The sequence below is a fragment of the Dromiciops gliroides genome, chromosome 4 (assembly GCF_019393635.1).
Source record: "Dromiciops gliroides isolate mDroGli1 chromosome 4, mDroGli1.pri, whole genome shotgun sequence".
NCBI classification, from domain to species: Eukaryota; Metazoa; Chordata; class Mammalia; order Microbiotheria; family Microbiotheriidae; genus Dromiciops; species Dromiciops gliroides.
Genome location: NC_057864.1, coordinates 161,380,362 through 161,398,213, shown reverse-complemented (window position 1 = coordinate 161,398,213; position 17,852 = coordinate 161,380,362). Strand labels below are relative to the sequence as shown.

The 17,852-nt window shown below is 41.4% G+C and overlaps 2 protein-coding genes across 2 annotated transcripts in view; one reads left to right on the top strand and one right to left on the bottom strand.

Moving 5' to 3' along the window:
• Positions 1–2,771: 2,771 nt before the first annotated feature.
• Positions 2,772–4,759, top strand: RPS27 (ribosomal protein S27). The gene is made up of 4 exons (XM_044003796.1): positions 2,772–2,918; positions 3,141–3,249; positions 4,044–4,154; positions 4,678–4,759. The coding sequence occupies exons 1-4, from the start codon at positions 2,913–2,915 to the stop codon at positions 4,704–4,706; spliced, it is 255 nt and encodes an 84-aa protein (XP_043859731.1). The 5' UTR covers positions 2,772–2,912; the 3' UTR covers positions 4,707–4,759.
• Positions 4,760–5,050: 291 nt separating this feature from the next.
• NUP210L (nucleoporin 210 like) overlaps positions 5,051–17,852 on the bottom strand; it is a 138,394-nt gene continuing 125,592 nt past the window's right edge. Inside the window, exons 36-40 of the mRNA XM_044005441.1 lie at positions 13,846–14,107; positions 7,754–7,962; positions 6,777–6,881; positions 5,299–5,373; positions 5,051–5,219 (exon numbers count right to left, since the gene is read on the bottom strand). Coding sequence (XP_043861376.1) covers positions 5,122–5,219; positions 5,299–5,373; positions 6,777–6,881; positions 7,754–7,962; positions 13,846–14,107 — 749 coding nt within the window. The 3' untranslated portion in view covers positions 5,051–5,121. The remainder of the gene's footprint in view (positions 5,220–5,298; positions 5,374–6,776; positions 6,882–7,753; positions 7,963–13,845; positions 14,108–17,852) is intronic.

Here is a 17,852-nt window from a genome sequence, read left to right as displayed (position 1 = left end):
ACACACACACATGCACCTTTTTGGAAAAAGATTGATTCGGCTCCCAGGATTTGTTCTCCCTGGGTTAATTCTTGATTTCCAGAGCTAGCTCTCTCATGAGTCCAAAATGGCAGTATCTTTTCTGCTGGCAGAAGTCTACGTCTGTGTGTGTCTGTGTGTCTGTGTGCTCTGCTCCCTCATTTAAGTACTTACTATGTGCTAGGGATAGAAATACAAAAGAAATTGTGGTGACTAAGAATTGGAAATCGAAGCAATGCCCATCCATTGGGGAATGGCTAAACAAACTGTGGTATATGATGGTAAGAAAATATTATTGTGCTATAAGAAATGACAAGCAGGATGACCTCAGAAAGGCCTGGAAAGACATGTATGAACTGATGTATAGTGAAGTGAGCAGAACCAAGAGAACATTGTTCACAGAGACAGCAATATTGTTTGATGAAGAACTGTGAATGACTTGACTATTCTCAACAATACAATGATTCAAGACAATCCCCAAGGACTATTGATGAAACATACTATCCACCTCCAAATAAAGAACTGATATTGATGGAACAGACTGAAGCATGCTATTTTTCACTTTCATTTTTTTTCTTTTAATCAAGTTTGCCTGTACAAAATGACAAATATGGTAATGTTTTATATAATCATATATGTATAACCCATATCTGATTTTTTGCTGCCTCAGGGAGGTGGAGAGGGGAGGAAAGGAAAGAATGATAAAAATTGGAACCCCAAAACTATAAATAAAAAAGTTTATTATTAAAAAAAAAGAAATACAAAAGAGACGGTTCTTGTCCTTCCCTTGAGGAGGTTACAGACCAAGAGGGAATTTTTGTCTGAGGCATTAAGCAGCTGCAGCCTTTATAACACTCTTTCCAACATCAGTGGTAACGTTGATTTGATTACTATTCAGAGAGCTTGAGGTAGGAGGAAGTGGGAGGTGATTCTAGAGGGCTCATGCCAAGAGGTCCATACTGGATAGGTCCTGATTTCCTGGTAGATGGGCTGGATGGCATATGAAAATAGTCTGGGATCAGTTAGATACAGTGAGTTTGCCTTTGTGACCCACCAAATGGGATAGCTGAACCCTAGGGTAGAGAACCAAAAGGAATGGACATGAGCATTTATTAAGGACTTACTATGTCCCAAGCACTGTGCTAAGTGCTTTTCAAATATCTCGTTAATCCTCACAATTCTGAGAGATAAGTGCTACTAAAATCCCCATTTCATTGTTAAGGAAAATGAGGCAGGCAGTGGTTAAGTGGCATGCCTAGAGTCATTCATTCAGTTAACATTATTAAGAGCTTATTGTGTCCCAGGCACTGTGCTAAGTAGTGTAACTAAGTGAGAAGAGAGAGCTCTCTTTAAAATGTAGGTTTGGAGTTCATGGCCCCACCCTTCAGTCTGAGAGGCAAAGGGTAGTGATAAAGTTGGAGCATCAAGGCTGGGGAGATCTTACAGGATAATGAGATTATTTTAATAAAGAGCTTCTAGGGGCATGATGGGTCAGAAGTCAGTCAGAGAAGTCCCAAAGTAGGGCAGCTTGGTGAGAAATTAATTCCTTAAGTTTAGTAAGTATTTGAAATTTGCCAAATTTGAACTCAGGTCTTCCTGACTCCAGGTCTAGCATTTTTGTTTTGTTTTGTGGGGCAAGAGGGTTAAGTGACTTGCCCAAGGTCACATAGCTACTAAGTATAAAGTGTCTGAGGCCGTGTTTGAACGCAGGTCCTCCTGGATCCAGGGCTGGTGCTTTATCCACTGCGCCACCTAGCTGCCCCTCTCCAGGGCTAGCATTTTATCCACCATACCACCAGCTGCTTCTGGAAAAAAAAATGGAGTGGCTTAAATCTTTCCTCTGTGTGTGTCTGCCTCTGTGTGTTTGCATGCAAGTATGTACTCTCACATGTGTGCAGGGTGGGCATACAAATTTTTGGAGGTACAGGCCCAAACAGTTGCTGTTCCTTGTCACAAGATGCTGACATCCATCTGAACTAAACTGTTATAATGGCAACCCACAAGATGAGATTGCCGCCTATAAAGGGATTCAGTAATTGATGGGTGGTAAAATTAGTGCTTCTTTGCTTTAAAAAAAGAAATCTCCAAAAATACTTGGATATGTACAAAAGTTCAGGTCCTCAAGTCACAGCTTAAGTCCCACCTCCTGCAAGAAGCCTTTCCTAGTCTTGCTTAACCTTTTTTTACTTTTATAGCTTGTTTGTACATAGCTGTTTGCATGTTGTCTCAGAGTTTGACACAGGGTCTGATATATTGTTGTTGCTCGGACCTGTCATACTCTTTATGACCCCATTTGGAGTTTTCTTGGCAGAGATACTGGAGTGGTTTACCATTTCCTTCTCCAGCTCATTTTACAGAGGAGGAAACTGAGGCAAACAGGGCTAAGTGACTTGTCCAGGGTCACACAGGTAGTCAGTGTCTGGGGTCACATTTGACTCAGAAGATGAACCCGGCAATCTATCCACCGCGCCACCTAGCTGGCACAAAGTAGGTGCTTAATAAATGCTCTTTCGATTACATCTGGAGTTTGTTCAGCCAGTTTCTATTTGCGGGGTTCTGCTCTGGCGTCTCATTCTGGGGAGCTAAATGATGAAGGCCGATGGCAGGGAACTGGCTAATTCATTAACTATTACCGTGAAGGACCTTTTCAAGATGTCGGCCTTTCTACCCTAAATTGAAGGAGCCGTAGAGACACCATAATCTCTCTGGGCCCTTCTTCACAAGACCTACAGCTTTCGGAAGAAACCATTAGATAGGCAGGCGTGGATACGAGCGACCTCCTCAATATGGTGGCCCGGCGAAGCCGTCGCGTCACTTCCGCCCTCCCGAAATATATAAGGATCAGGATTTCCGCTTTCGCTCTTTTCCGGCGGTGAAGATCTCCCCGTGCTAACATGCCTGTGAGTTGCTCGGACTCCGATGGAGCCGTGTTCTGCCTGCCCCAGATCCTTTGCTTTCCGCGGAGGGACCCCCCCCCGGTTACAACCCCTCTTAACGACCTTAGCTCCACGGGCAGCAGCGGGTCCCCCGTGCATGAGGGAGGAGACGGGGCCCTAACATGGCGGCCACTGCCTTTCCTCTCCTCCCGGGGTCGCTAATCTGTCCCTCTCCGCCCCTCGCAGCTCGCGAAAGATCTCCTGCACCCCTCTCCCGAGGAGGAGAAGCGGAAACACAAGAAGAAGCGTCTGGTGCAGAGTCCGAACTCGTATTTCATGGATGTAAAGTGCCCGGGTGAGGTCACTCGCGGTTGGCGCCGCGTGCTCCGGCCAGGGTCCCCCCGCCCCGCGCGTCACGCGCCTCCGTGATCCCGGTCCACGCCCGACGGCGGCCGCCCAGCCCAATGCCCCCCCTTTACCCCCTCATCCTGGGACCTGCGAGGTGGGGTGGGGGGAGGCTTTGTTGTGGTAACGTAGGGGTGTTATTGATATCATTTCCCCCAGGGGTTGCTGACCCAAAGAACTGAAACCTCCATACCGGAGGTTTGTTGTGGGGGAGGTCGTGGAAGAACAATGAGGGTCTTTAAAGGACAGAGCCAGAAATATTATCAGCCTGGTTGTTTCAGGGCAGGGCCGGTTGGCCTATGCCTGGCAATTAGTTAACCTCTTTTTTTGTTGATAGGATTGGTGTGGTGTGGTTTGCTTCTATCTTAACTCATCAATTTTAGTGCAGATTTTTATTGAGTTATAGGGCATGATAAGGGTCTGGGGTTTGAGCTACCCCAGACCCGTATCAGGGCATATGTAACTTAAGTGGCTTCGAGTTTCCTACTTTAAGAAACAAATAATTAGGGGGCGGCTAGGTGGCGCAATGGATATAGCACCGGCCCTGGATTCAGGAGTTCCTGAGTTCAAATCCGACCTCAGACACTTGACACTTACTAGCTGTGTGACCTTGGGCGAGTCTCTTAACCCCCATTGCCCCGCAAAAAAAAAAGAAACAAATTACATGTGCCATTAGGGTACTGTGCTTATTTGTGAGGGAAAAGGTGATGGGAAGTGTTCTAACCCCTGCTTTGTCCATTTCAGGCTGCTATAAAATCACCACTGTCTTCAGCCACGCACAAACGGTGGTTCTCTGTGTCGGATGCTCCACTGTACTTTGTCAGCCTACAGGAGGAAAGGCAAGACTTACAGAAGGTCAGTGCTTGAAGCGAGTGGTTTCTGAAATGGTAGATTTTGATGAAATCTGCGATAAGCAGTTTAAAGAATTGTAGATTACTTAAAACCTTGCTTAAGAGGAGGTGTTTAAATTATCCCTGTGGCCTTTCTGAGAACTTCAAAGCTCAAATGAAAGGGTTTTAGGGAAGCATTGGGGGGAAAAAGTAAGATTGATTAGGGTAATCGTGAAGGTTTAACAAAGATGGTTGAAGGGGGTTTTGTTGTTTAGCCCTGATTATTTGTTACCTCATTGGGGATTTTCTTGGCCAAATGGTTTGCCATTTCCTTCTCCAGCTCATTACAAATGAGAAAACTGAGGCAAACAGGGTTGAGAGACTAGACCAGGGTCTCACGGCTAGTTAAGTGTCTGAAAATCAGATGAGTCTGACTCCAGGCCCAAAGTCTATCCGCTGCCCCTAAAAAGGGGTTGGGGTGGGTAAATTTTATCTTTTGGCTTAGGGTAACTAAGATGAAAACTAACAATTGGTTCTTTCTCTCCCAGGATGCTCCTTCAGAAGGAAGCAGCACTAATGACTTAATCAAGATGAATGAGGAAGTGTAAAGAATAAAACAAATTTGGTACAGTTTTGTTCACTGTCTTTCTTGCTTTAATGTTGCGAAGGTGGCCCTATCAGTAGCATAAACACTATGGACTAGAAGAATGGGTGGGCTTCAACAAGCATTAGACCTTCTATCTTTTAATCAGAATAAATCTATCTTTGTCTTTAAGAATTGTACTTTCCTACCTGGATCATAAAGCTTATGTATAAAATAATGAAAGTATATTTGAGGGGAGCAGGCAATAACCTCAACAAGATAGTGTTAACAGCAGTTATGATCCTTTTATTTCAAGTTTTCGATACTTAAATCGGAGGCAGTTGCTGCTTGGGTGGAATTGTAGTACTTCGAACTCCCAAATGTGGCCAAGCCTTTTCTAGGTATAAGATCAGTGTCTCACACTCCATAACCAGTACTGCAGCCTGGTTGGGGCAAGTGGAGGTTGTGGACCGAGGAATGGACGATTTGTGGGAGGATAAGAGTAACCTAGAAAGAGAAAGGGAGAGAGCTGAAGGGTTTGGCTTTCACATAGTAACTGAAGAAGAGTTATCACAAAAGTTTTTACCTGGCTGTGCAGTTCCTGGGGTTGGGACATAGACAACTGGAACTGTCTGTATCCTGTTGAGGAAGGCATTGTATGCTGGAAGAATGAAAAAGAAGCAGTCAGGGAAACTTGGAATCACCAAGAAAAAGATAATATGGAGTGGGAGTGAAGAGGTTTTAAATGATAGCTATGTGTTTGGTGGCATGCTGTAATTTTGGGTAGACTGAGAGGATGCTCTTAAATGAGAATTTTTTACATTTTCATGGATTTTTAGTGTTAAACATGTGAATAGGAGCTTTTCACATTTTAGGCGTTTGTTGAGTAGCTGGGATTCTTTAACAGATAAATTTTTGGTCTAAAGTATTGTTAAGGGCTAAAATTCTAGCTAGTCTGTCTAAAATATCTAATGAGTGGTCGCCAATAAATTATAAGCTTTAGCAAGAGTTAGACTTTTAAGCATTTATTAAGGAGAATAAGAATTTGGTAAAGAGAGAGAAAAAGGCCTAGATTCCTATCTATTAAAGGGAGAGCACATTTCTAGCTCCCTTCTCCGCCCGAGTCCAAAAGGAAAGAGCCCGAGACTGAGCGCCAGTCTCTTCCTTCCTCCTCCCACTAGTCCGCGTCACTTCCTGAATCCTGAAGAAAAGACTCCTGGTCTTGCCCTCAAAGACCTTCCCTTCATGGGCAGAACTCTTCTACAGTAAGTATCCAGCAGGTGGCATTATTCCAATCGTTACAGTATACTATGGGGTTCCCAACTATGCTTTGGGATGAATGGAAAGGCATTAAGTGCTTGCTGTATACTAGGGAGCTAAGTAGAGAAGAGGTTAATAAAAGTGCTTATTTGTCAGACTCTGCTGAGACAGTGATACAAAGAAAAGCAGTTACCTAGGATCAGGAAGATTTGAACCCAGGGCTTCTGGACTCAATCACTACTATGCAGGTACCTAGGTGAACAGGTGTGCACAAGTAGACAATTCCACCATAAGATCCAATGTCAATAAGCACAAGGGTTTGCAGGTGTGTGAAAGTCCAGCGTGGACACCCCCCCCCCATCCCATCCCTTTGTGCGACACATTTGGCCCTAAGGTAGTTGAACATATTCTTTTTTTGTTTTTACTGTGTGTGTGTGTGTGTGTGTGTGTGTGTGTGTGTCAATTGGGGTAAAGTGACTTGCGCTGGGTCACACAGCTAGTGTCTGAGGCGGGAATTGAACTTGGGTCCTTCTGAATCCAGTGCTCTATCCACTGCACCACCTAGCTGCCCCTGAACATACTCTTTTTTTTTTTTTAGTGAGGCGATTGGGGTTAAGTGACTTGCCCAGGGTCACACAGCTGGTAAGTGTTAAGTGTCTCAGGCTAGATTTGAACTCAGGTCCTCCTGACTCCAGGGCTGGTGCTCTATCCACTGTGCCATCTAGCTGCCCCTCTGAACATATTCTTTAAACAATTTGAATGGGGAATGAAAAATGACAAGGTTTAAACCACTGGTTTACTCACTCAGGAAGATGACAGCTGATGATGCAAGAACAGCAAAAGTGGTAAAGAGCAGAATTTGGTAAGACCCAATCAGCTGCCGAACAACACCCGACTCTTCACATTGATCTAAATGTTTTGTAGAAATAAAACATTTTTAAAAATGAGAATAGTTGGTATAGCTAATCTTTATGGAGCCTAACCTAGTAAAGGGTATTCATGCTTACGATATACAAAACTAGTTGAATTAAACCAAATGGGTGAAAGGACTGGGACTTGGATCCACCTCATTCATATACTGTATCCTTTTCTTTAAGTTAACCTAAATGATCCATTCCAAAAGCCAAAAAAAGGGGTTGAATTTCCTAGCAATTAAGGTAAGGTGGCATAGCCAGTGGAGAAGACTAGAGGGTTATCTGTGACATTGTGATTCTAAAAACACTGAATACCTCTAATACAAAGATGAGTGAGGCAACTGGGGTTAAGTGACTTGCCCAGGGTCACACAAGCTAGTGTTAAGTGTCTGAGACCAGATTTGAACTCGGGTACTCCTGATTCCAGGGCCAGTGCTCTATCCACTGCGCCACCTAGCTGCCCCCCATTTGGCTTTTTCTCAACAAGATGAGTCTGACTCCAGGCCTAGCACTCTATTCTAGCTTAAATAGTAAATAATGACATAGAAAAAGACATAGGAACAATAGGCAAAGAAATACAAAAGGCGTGTACTGATCTAGGTGGGACAAGTGGAGGCAGTCTACCTGGGGATCAAAGCCTTATTACACAGAGGGTTTGGAAGCTGGGAGAGCCATTGGAGCTTGATGACAAGAAAGGAAACATTTCATGAAGTTGCGGGACTGTCACTGTGGCCCTTGGAAATGTTTCCTTTTACATAAAGTGGTAATAACATGTTCCCACCCCCAATGGGATAGCTTTTGAAATAAATGGAAGTTTTCACCTCAGCTGCTCTAGAAAGGAATCTCATTAAAGATCCAGGAAATTACCACCCATGCTGGATTTCTCTATCACTGCCCTCACGGGCACAGCCTCTCTCTGGCCTGTCAGCATACAAGAGATGTTGATGAAGACAGGAGCTGCCATCTGCTGAAGTGATGTGAAGTTCACAACGTGAATTGGGTAGATGGCCAACCCTGGAATGAGGGATGATCTCTTATGGGGAGAGACGACCAGGACCGGGGAGCTAGGGAAGACCTGAAAGAGAAAATAAAGTAGCTCTTGTTTGAAGGGGAAAGAAATTCAGAAATCTCTCCTATCTCAATCCTCTATGCACCCACAGCAGTGCATGCAGGAGGATTCTAAGGAGACCCATGAGCCAGTTCTGCATGTAAAAGGGGAACACTGACACTGAGTTGGAATCTTAGTTCCCCACTACAATGAAGCAAGTTAAAAGTTAGATTAGCAGTATGCGGAAATACTCTTAAAACCAAGCCTGGGAGGTATAAAGTACTAACCCAATTTTACATGAAATTAGAGTGTAGTGTAGGTGATTTACCAATGGTCAGAAAGCTAGTAACTGGTGAGGTTAAAATCCAGGTCACTAACCTTCTATGCCTCTGAATTGAACATTTGATGACTATAGAATGAATATTTCTTAGGCTTTTGTAGGTTTGAAGGACCACACCTTTTTTCCCTACAGAATGGGATTTGAAGAGGAGGCCTTCTATTTCCCAGGAAAGAGACTTAAGCAGATTAAAAGGATGAGAGTTTTGAATAGCTTTGACTCCAGGTACACTCCAAAACAAAACAATATCCCCCCACCCACCCAAACCCAAAGCCCCAAAGGATGAGGGATTGACTGTAGAGAAGAACGAAGATGAAGTCCAGCACTACTAATAATAGGATTTAACTATGGAGGGGAATTAAATAAGCTAATTATAGTCAACAAACAAGGTTACTTTATAAAGCTGGAGTTCTTAACCTGGGTCCACAGACCCTTTAGATTTTGGGGAGGTCTGTTAAGTTGGATGGGGAAAAAATGACATCTTTAATTTAACTAACCTCTAGCGGGTGTTTAGCATTTCCTTCATGAATCTGACAAAGGGGTCCATGACAAAAAAGGTAGAAAGAAAAAAAGAATCTGTTCTAAAGATGTATCATATAATTTACATTTTACCCTTTTTTAGGGAAGTGATTAAAATTTATAAGAACGAGTTATTCCCCAATTGATAAAAAGAATGAGTTATTCCCCAATTGATAATTAGTTGTAGAATATGAAAGTGCAGTTTTCAGAGGAAGAAATCCAAGTTATCAATAATCATTTCAAAATGCTCTAAGCCACTAAAAATTAAAGGAATGCAAATGAAAACAATTTTGAGGTTTTACTTCACACCCTTCCCAATGCCAAAAATGCCCCAAAAGGAAAATTACAAATATTTTAGGGGCTATTTGAAAACAGCTACATTAATACACTTTTAGTGGAGCTATGAAACATCCAGTCACTCTGGAAAGCAATTTGGAACTATGTCTAATAAGCTACTAAACTATGTGTACTCTTGTGATGTAGGAGGTGAGAAGGGGTTAATAGAAAAACCTAAGATCCAAGCTCTAATTCAGATATTAGCTCCAAAAGGGAGTTAGATCCCAGTTAATGGATAACTTACAAGTCAAAATGCTAGGTTCTCATATCCACAGTGATCAGCATCCATAACCAGAGCGGGTCAGGTCAAAATAACAATAAAGGAAAAAGACAACCTATAGAAATTCTAATGAAAAATGATTATATTTTGAAATTAGCCATGGGAACCATAAAGAGACGTGCAGAAAAGGCCAAATTTGTCTCCAGATTCACCTTAGAACATGTAAACCCCCAAAACACCTCCACTGAAAAAGGTACCTGCCTCGGGGGTTGGCTTAGGACCCCAGGAACTCCAAATTAGGATAAGCCCTCCCCTGAAACACCCCATGGTGGAGAATATTATGAGGACAGGCCCTCCCCAAGGTGGAGATTATTATGAGACTGATAATCAATTTATCCATACTATAAATATAACTGTCTTTCCTTATTTGAGAGATACCTTTCCAAACATCTGGTTCTCTCCCTGTGGTCACCCACAGTATTAAAACTTGGGAAACTTGAGTCACTGAGTCTTGTAATTCTTTTGGGATGACTCACAATCAGTTTGACGCTAAATTCTATCCCACATCACTTGGACCCAATGACACCATTATTATAGCTATACCCCAAAGAAAACAAAGAAAGAAAACTACCCACATGGACAAAAAAATATTTATAGCAGCTCTTTTTGAAGTGGCAAAAGAATTAGAAACTGGGGGTGGGGGGAGTGTTGGTATACCCATCAATTAGGAAATGGTTGAATATGATGGAATACTTTTGTGCTACAGGAAATGATGAAGGAGATAAGTTTCAAAAAATTATGTGAACTGATGTGTTAAGTGATTAGAACCAGGAGGACAATTTATATAATAACAATATTGTAAAGACAAATGACTTTTAAAGTCTAAGGAACTCTGATCACCACAATAATCAACTATGATATGCTACTCACCTCCTGATTGAGAGGTGATAGACTCAAGAGTTAATATGGCTCAAAGTAGAAATGGTTTTGTCTGTAACATGTTTTGTTTTGTTTTTTGCTTTCTGCAGTGGGGGGGTGGGGTAGGTGAGGGCAGGGAAGTAGGAGGGAGAGAAGGCTGACCTTCATTTGAAAAAAAGTTTGGGGGGCAGCTAGATGGCGCAGTGGATAGAACACCAGCCCTGGAGTCAGGAGTACCTGAATTCAAATCCGGCCTCAGACACTTAACACTTACTAGCTGTGTGACCCTGGGCAAGTCACTTAACCCCAATTGCCTCACTGAAAAAAAAAAAAAAGAAAAAATGTTTTTCAATTTAAATCTTTTGTTATTTTAAGGCCCAATTTTCCTATGGTGGATCCTAGCCCTTGGAAAACCTAAAGAAGAGTCATGTCCTTATTTTAGAGAGAACTCCATTATTTTATTTTTCCCCAATTACATGAAAAGATGATTTTTAACATTCATTTAAAAAAAAATTAATTCCAAATTTTCTCCCCCACTCCCTCATCTTACTCCTCCCTAATACAGTAAGGAATTTGATATAGATTATATATGTGCAATCATGTAAAACATAATTCCATATTAATTATGTTGTGAAAGAAGAAAAACTAAAAGAAAAGAAACCCACTTAAAAATAATGTAAAAGGGGCAGCTAGATGGTGCAGTGGATAGAGTACTGGCCTTGGATTCATGAGGACCTGAGTTCAAATCTGGCCTGAGAGACTTAATATTTACTAGCTGTGTGACCCTGGGCAAGTCACTTAACCCCAATTGCCTCTCCAAAAAAATAATAATAATAAAATAAAATTTAAAAGACCAGGAAAAGGACCTATTTGTACAATAATGTGAAAAAAAATAATGTGAAAAATAGTATGCTTTGATCTGCAAACAGATGTCACCAGTTCTCTCTGGAGATGGATAGCATTTTTCATCATGAGTCCTTTGGAATTGCCTGGGATCACTATATTGCTGAGTTTAGCTAAGTCATTCACAGGTGATCATTGTACAACATTGCTGTTACAGTGTACAATGTTGATCTGGTTCTGCTCAATTCACTTGTATTAGTTCATAGAAGTGCAGGTTTTTATGAAATCAGGCTGTTCATCATTTCTTTTTTTTTTGAGTGGGGCAATGAGGATTAAGTGATTTGCCCAGGGTCACACAGCTAGTGTCAAGTGTCTGAGGCTGGATTTGAACTCAGGTCCTCCTGAATCCAAGGCCAGTGCTTTAACCACTGTGCCACCTAGCTGCCCCTCTGCTCATCATTTCTTATAGCACAATATTATTCTTTTACAATTATACTTGTTCAGCCATCCCAAGTGATGGGCATCCCCTCAATTGCCAATTCTTTGCCACTACAAAAAGTGCTGTTATAAATATTTTTGTACAAATAGGTAGGCCCGTTCTTTTTAAAATCTTTTTGGGAAATAGACCTAGCAGTGGTATTACTGGATCAAAAGGTATGTAGAGTTTGATTGCCCATTGGCATAGTTCCAAATTGTTCTCCAGAATGGATAGATCAGTTCACAACTGCACCAACAGAGCATGGGTGTCTCACATTCCCTCCAATATTATTTTCCTCTTCTATCATATTAGCCCATCTGATAGGTGTGAGGTGGTACTTCAGAGTTGTTTTAATTTGCATTTTTCTAATCAATAGTGATTTAGAGCATTTTTTTCATATGACTAGAGATAGCTTTGATTTCTTCATCTGAAAACTACCTGTTCACATTCTTTGACCATTTGTCAATTGGGGAATGACTTGTATTCTTTTTTTTAAAAACATTTTGTTTTGGTTTTGGTTTTGGGGGTTTTTTTTGTGAAGCAATTGGGGTTAAGTGACTTGCCCAGGGTCACACAGCTAGTAATTGTTAAGTGTCTGAGGCCAATCCAGGGCTGGTGCTCTATCCACTGAACCACCTAGCTGCCCCAATGACTTGCATTCTTATAAATTTGACTCAGTTCTCTATATATTTGAGAAATGAGGCCATTATCAGAGACACCTGCTGTAAAATTATTTCCCAGCTTTCTGATTTCCTTCTAATATTGGTTGCATTGGTTTTGTTTGTGCAGCCCCTTTTTAATTTAATATAATTAACTCCATCCTTTTCGAACCTTTTCCATTGAAGTTACCTAGTTGAAGGGAACCAAGATGGAAGAAATGGTGGTGGAAGTGATACCAAGGGACCAAGAATATGCTGGGAGATGTAGAAGAGAAGAAAGTGGAGGAAGAGGGTGGGGTATTGGACTGAACACAGTCTCTGGGTATTTAACAGATACAAATAAGTCACCTAATCTAATTTTCTCCCCTTTTGTAAAATTTTCCATTTTACAATTTCCCATTTTAATAATTCCTGTCTCATTTTGCCTCATTTATGTAGTGAAGGATGGAAGAGGAAACAGTCAGACCTAGTCTATCTGTATATTTACAGGACTGAAAAGAAACATGTTTTTTAAATTAGAATTTTAAAAATGGCTCCAAAGTGCTGATCTTAATAAATTGTTGAGGCTTATGATTATTAGAAGTATCATGTGATTTTGCTTAGAGAATGAAAGCTGAAGAATATTTAGTGCATTGTTAAAAATGAGTTTCAAAAATCTTAGCAAAAGTTCTGTTAAATTCTGAGCTTCTTGTACTAGTAATCAATCAATACTGGAAGACATCTGTAAAGTCCATCTCATTTATTTCTTCCCTTGCCTTCAGGCATTATTCTATCTAACAAACTACACGGTGGGGGAGGGCTAATGCACTCAAAGACCTCAAAGAGGATTTAACCTTAACTACTTCAATTCAGTTTTGTCCTGATGTCTTCAAAGATGAGCAATCAGCTCACTATTTTCAGTTTTAAGAATTTGAATTCTAGGGGCCTCTAGGTGGCACAGTGGATAAAGCACCAGTCCTGGATTCAAGAGGACCTGTGTTCAAATCCGACCTCAGACATTTGACACTTACTAGCTGTATGACCCTGGGCAAGTCACTTAACCCTCATTTCCCTGTCCAAAAAAAAAAAAGAATTTGAATTCTCTCATGTTTCTCATCCCCAGGTACAAGTATCCTTTAAGATTTCTTTCCAACCCTTCAAAATCTTTTACATGTGTCTATAGTAAAATATGTGGGCAGCTAGGTGACACAGTGGATACAGTACCCATCTGGAGTCAGGAAGACTCACCTTCCTGAGTTCAAATCTGGCTTCAAACACTCATTAGCTCCATGACCCTGGGCAAGTCACTTAACCCTGTTTGCTTTCAGTTTCCTCATATGTAAAATAAGCTAGAGAAGGAAATGGCAAAAACCACTCCAGTATCTCATCCAAGCAAGCCTCAAATGGAGTCATGAAGTCAGATACAACTGAAAATGACTAAACAACAGCAAATAGTTAACACTTCACATTTTCATCTCCTTTAGATTCTTAAGTTACAGATCCTAGAGCAGGACACAAGATTTCAAAACAAAATGTTGTGAGTAGATTTTTCAAATTTTACCATCTGCACTAAGAATCTAAACCTTATTTTTAACCTTATTTTTCCTTCTTTTTGGCTCATCCTAAAACATACCTCCAGTTTCTCTAATACTCGGTCCACTCCCAAAACTCTTATCTCTCCGATGTCTTGTTTGCTGCTAAGAATCAATTCTGTCTGGTTGATGTAAAATGCAGGGATGAAGGGAATAAGGATCCTTTGCATGCCATTCTTGCTACGCTCACTGAGGAGTGTGGCCCACCCATAGACTGAAGTGTCAGCCACACTCAGGGTCTGAAGAAGTTCTTCAGACTGGGGTCGTACTGTGATTAGGCAGACATAAACTCCTAAAGAAAGAGGGAAGCAGTTAGCAGGTCACAGGGCTCTTAGCGGTCAGTCTGAAAGAGATGGGATAGGAACAATAGGAAAAGGAGAGTGGAGTTAGAGGGAATGAAAACTCAATCAGCGTTTAGCACCTATTTCACAGTATTCTGGCTTATGCAGGAAATATCAAAGAAATAGAACACATGTACAAATGAACACATATATGTGAAAAGTATTGACAAATCCTTAAAAAGCAATATATCAGGGGCAGCTAGGTGGCGCAGTGGATAGAGCACCGGCCCTGGATTCAGGAGTACCTGAGTTCAAATCCAGCCTCAGACACTTAACAATTACTAGCTGTGTGACCCTGGGCAAGTCACTTAACCCCAATTGCCTCACCCCCCAAAAAACCAACCCAAAACCAAAAAGCAATAAATCAACAAGTACAGATTAATACAAACTGATAATGTTAAGGCTAATAGAATAAGAAAGAAAGGCAGGTACTGAACTAGCTTCTTAAAGGAAGGCAACTGACTTGATTTTTTTTTTTTGGGGGTGGGGCTGACTTGCCCAGGGTCACACAGCGTCAAGTGTCTGAGGCCTATTTGAACTCCTGAATCCTCCTGAATCCAGGGCCACTGCGCCACCTAGCTGTCCCAAGATGACATCTTTAGGGTTAAAGTGAGGGGTGAGAGAAATGTGGGGTGGGGGGGGGAGGAAGGGCAGAGGTGAAATCCTACATGAAAGAAACAGAAAAAGCCTTATGGAGTGGGGGAAGAGATAGGAGAGGAGCAGGGCAGTAAATGAATTTTATACTCATCAGAAAAGGTTCAAAGACCTTAAACTCATCAGAGTTGCCTCTAGGAGGGACTAACACACACCCAACTGGGTGGAGTAATCTATTTAATCTGGGCTGTAAATGAGCCTAACACTCTTCAGAATTGGCTCAAAGACCTCAATCTCATCAGAATTGGCCCAAGGAGGGAATAAGTACACACTCAATTGGGTAGAGTAATCTCTTTAACCCTGCTGGAAAATAGGAAGGAAAGGGGATAAAGAGAGAGGGGCAAAAGAAGGAAGGAAGGGCAGATTGGGGGAGGGGACAGACAGAAGCAAATCCCTTTTGAAGAGTGATAGGACGAAAGAAGAGGGATAATAGAATAAATATCATGGGGAAGGGAATAGGATGGAAGGGAAACAGTTAACAATAGTAATCATGAAAAAGAGAAAAGTGGGAAAAATTGTTCAAAAAATATAGCAACTCTTTGTGGAGGCTAAGAATTGAGAATCAAGGGAATGTCCATCAATTGAGGAATGATGGAAGAAGCTGTGCTATATGATTGTGGTGGAATGGTTTTGTGCTATAGGAAATGACAAACAGGATGATCCCAGAAAAACCTGGAAAGACTAATGAACATCGATTTACAGTGAAGTGAGCAGAGCTGGGAGGACATTGTGCATAGTGACAGCAGTGTTGTTCAATGAGCAATTATGAATGACTTAACTACTCTCAGCAGTGCCATGTGCAATGATCCAAGACAATTTCAAGGAACTAATGAGGAAGCTTACTATCCACCCCCATAGAAAGAACTGATAAAAAGAACACTTGTGGATTGTACATATATAACCTGGTTGCGATCTTGTGGAGGGGGGAGGAAAAGGAGGGAGGGAGAAAAACTTGAAACTCTAAATTTTATGAAAATGAATGTTGAAAACTACCCTTACATGTAACTGGAAAAAGTAAAATAAATGTTTGTTGCTAAAAAAAATAAAAAAAAAGAGACAGTGTTAATGTGATTTTAAAAAGATATTATATCTTCCCTTCTTCACTAGCAGATTGCCTCCAATGTCATTGCCTCTTTTTCTTCAAACTCTACCAGTTCATTCCCAAGATTCACAAACTTTCCCCATCCTTAAGAAATCCTCAGGGGCAGCTAGGTGGCACAGTGGATAGAGCATCGGCCCTGGAGTCAGGAGTACCTGAGTTCAAATCTGACCTCAGACACTTAACACTTATTAGCTGTGTGACCCTGGGCAAGTCATTTAACCCCAATTGCCTCACTAAAAAAAAAAAGAAAGAAATTAAAAAAAAAAGGAATCCTCATTAACTCTTATTTCTATTGTCTCCTATTTCTCATTTCTTTCTCAGCTAAATTCTTTTTTTTTTTTTTTTAGTGAGGCAATTGGGGTTAAGTGACTTGCCCAGGGTCACACAGCTAGTTAAGTATTAAGTGTCTGAGGCCGGATTTGAGCTCAGGTACTCCTGACTCCAGGGCCGATGCTCTATCCACTGCGCCATCTAGCTGCCCCTCAGCTAAATTCTTTAAAAGGCTAATTTTAATGCCTCTGCTTCCTTTCCTCTTGCTTGCTTCTAAACCCTGCAATCTGGCTTCCTGCCTCATCCAATGTACAGCTTTCCCACTGTCCTTTGGGTCACCTGAAATTTTTATTCAAAATGAGATTCTGATGTTTTCTCATTCATAACTGTATAGAGAATGTGATAATATTGATGTTTTAATTTTTGTGTGTGTGGAAGAGATTACTGAAAGTGCTGCCCATTTTCCAAAATCTCTTCCTCCTATTCAATTCTGGACTGAGTACATTATCCATCTGCAATAGCTTTTCAAGATAAATATTCTTGGGAATTAATTCAATTGGATGCCAGTCCAAATCTGGGCAACATTTCTTTTTAAATGTGAAAGAAGCCAGAAGAGCATTTGTTGAGCATTTATCATGTGCCAGGCACTGTGATAAGTGCTATGGTTACAACAGGGGAAAGATAACATATATAGGTGAGTGGCAGCCAGAGAGACATATTCTGGCCCAGGAAGCTACATGGATGGTACATGAAGTCATAGAGGAGTGGATTGACAGCCCTGGATTATATCCTAGGGATGGTGGCACATTTGATTTGAAGGGGTCCAGAACTGTGTGGATATAGTATGGTTAGCCTATAGAGTGATATTAACTACAGAGTTGGAGAGACTGAAAAGAATATTCCAAATGTGTGGCAGGGTGAGTCAAATTAGAATTTCCATTATTTTAATAATCCATTTTCATCCCCTATATCAATAATAAACTGGGAGCCAACTGCACTGTCTACAAGCTGGGAGGGCTCAAGGCACTGGGCGGGGGAGTAGTCTAAGAACTTGTAGGAGAGCAACATTTGGTGAGGAGTGAGAACATTGTATCTGTTGGGAAAGCCTATGCATATACAATGAATACTCTGATGGAGTCATCAGGCTGGTGAACTGCAGGGTTAGTAGCACTTTGTTATCAGAGTACACGCTGTATGCTTCTAGCCAAGATGGCTACAAGAATGGGATCAGACAGCAAAACCCTGCCAGAGGTATTTTAGTAAAAATCTGAGATTTGCATCAGACTGAATAGTGAGTGATCAAGAAATATGAGTAACTACAGTAAATGACTTCTTTTTTTTTGTTTGTTTTGGTTTTTGGTTTTTGGTGAGGCAATTGGGGTTAAGTGACTTGCCCAGGGTCACTTAAGTGTTAAGTGTCTGAGGCCGGATTTGAACTCAGGTACTCCTGAATCCAGGGCCAGTGCTTTATCCACTGCGCCACCTAGCTGCCCCAGTAAATGACTTCTAACCCAGAACCACAAAAAAAAAAAAAAAAGGCAAGGGGGGGGAGGAGGCATTAGCAAAACCAGGATTAGTTTAGGTAAACAAGCCATCAGTCTTCCACTATGACCAGAGGTGGGCCAAAAATATGACTAGCCCATAAGCCTCTGTGTCTGGAGGTAGCAAGA

Coding starts and splice junctions, on each gene's coding strand:
- RPS27 (XM_044003796.1), top strand. Junction 3,250..4,043: donor CATGGATGTAAAGTGCCCGG/GTGAGGTCACTC, acceptor TGTCCATTTCAG/GCTGCTATAAAATCACCACT. Junction 4,155..4,677: donor AAAGGCAAGACTTACAGAAG/GTCAGTGCTTGA, acceptor TTTCTCTCCCAG/GATGCTCCTTCAGAAGGAAG.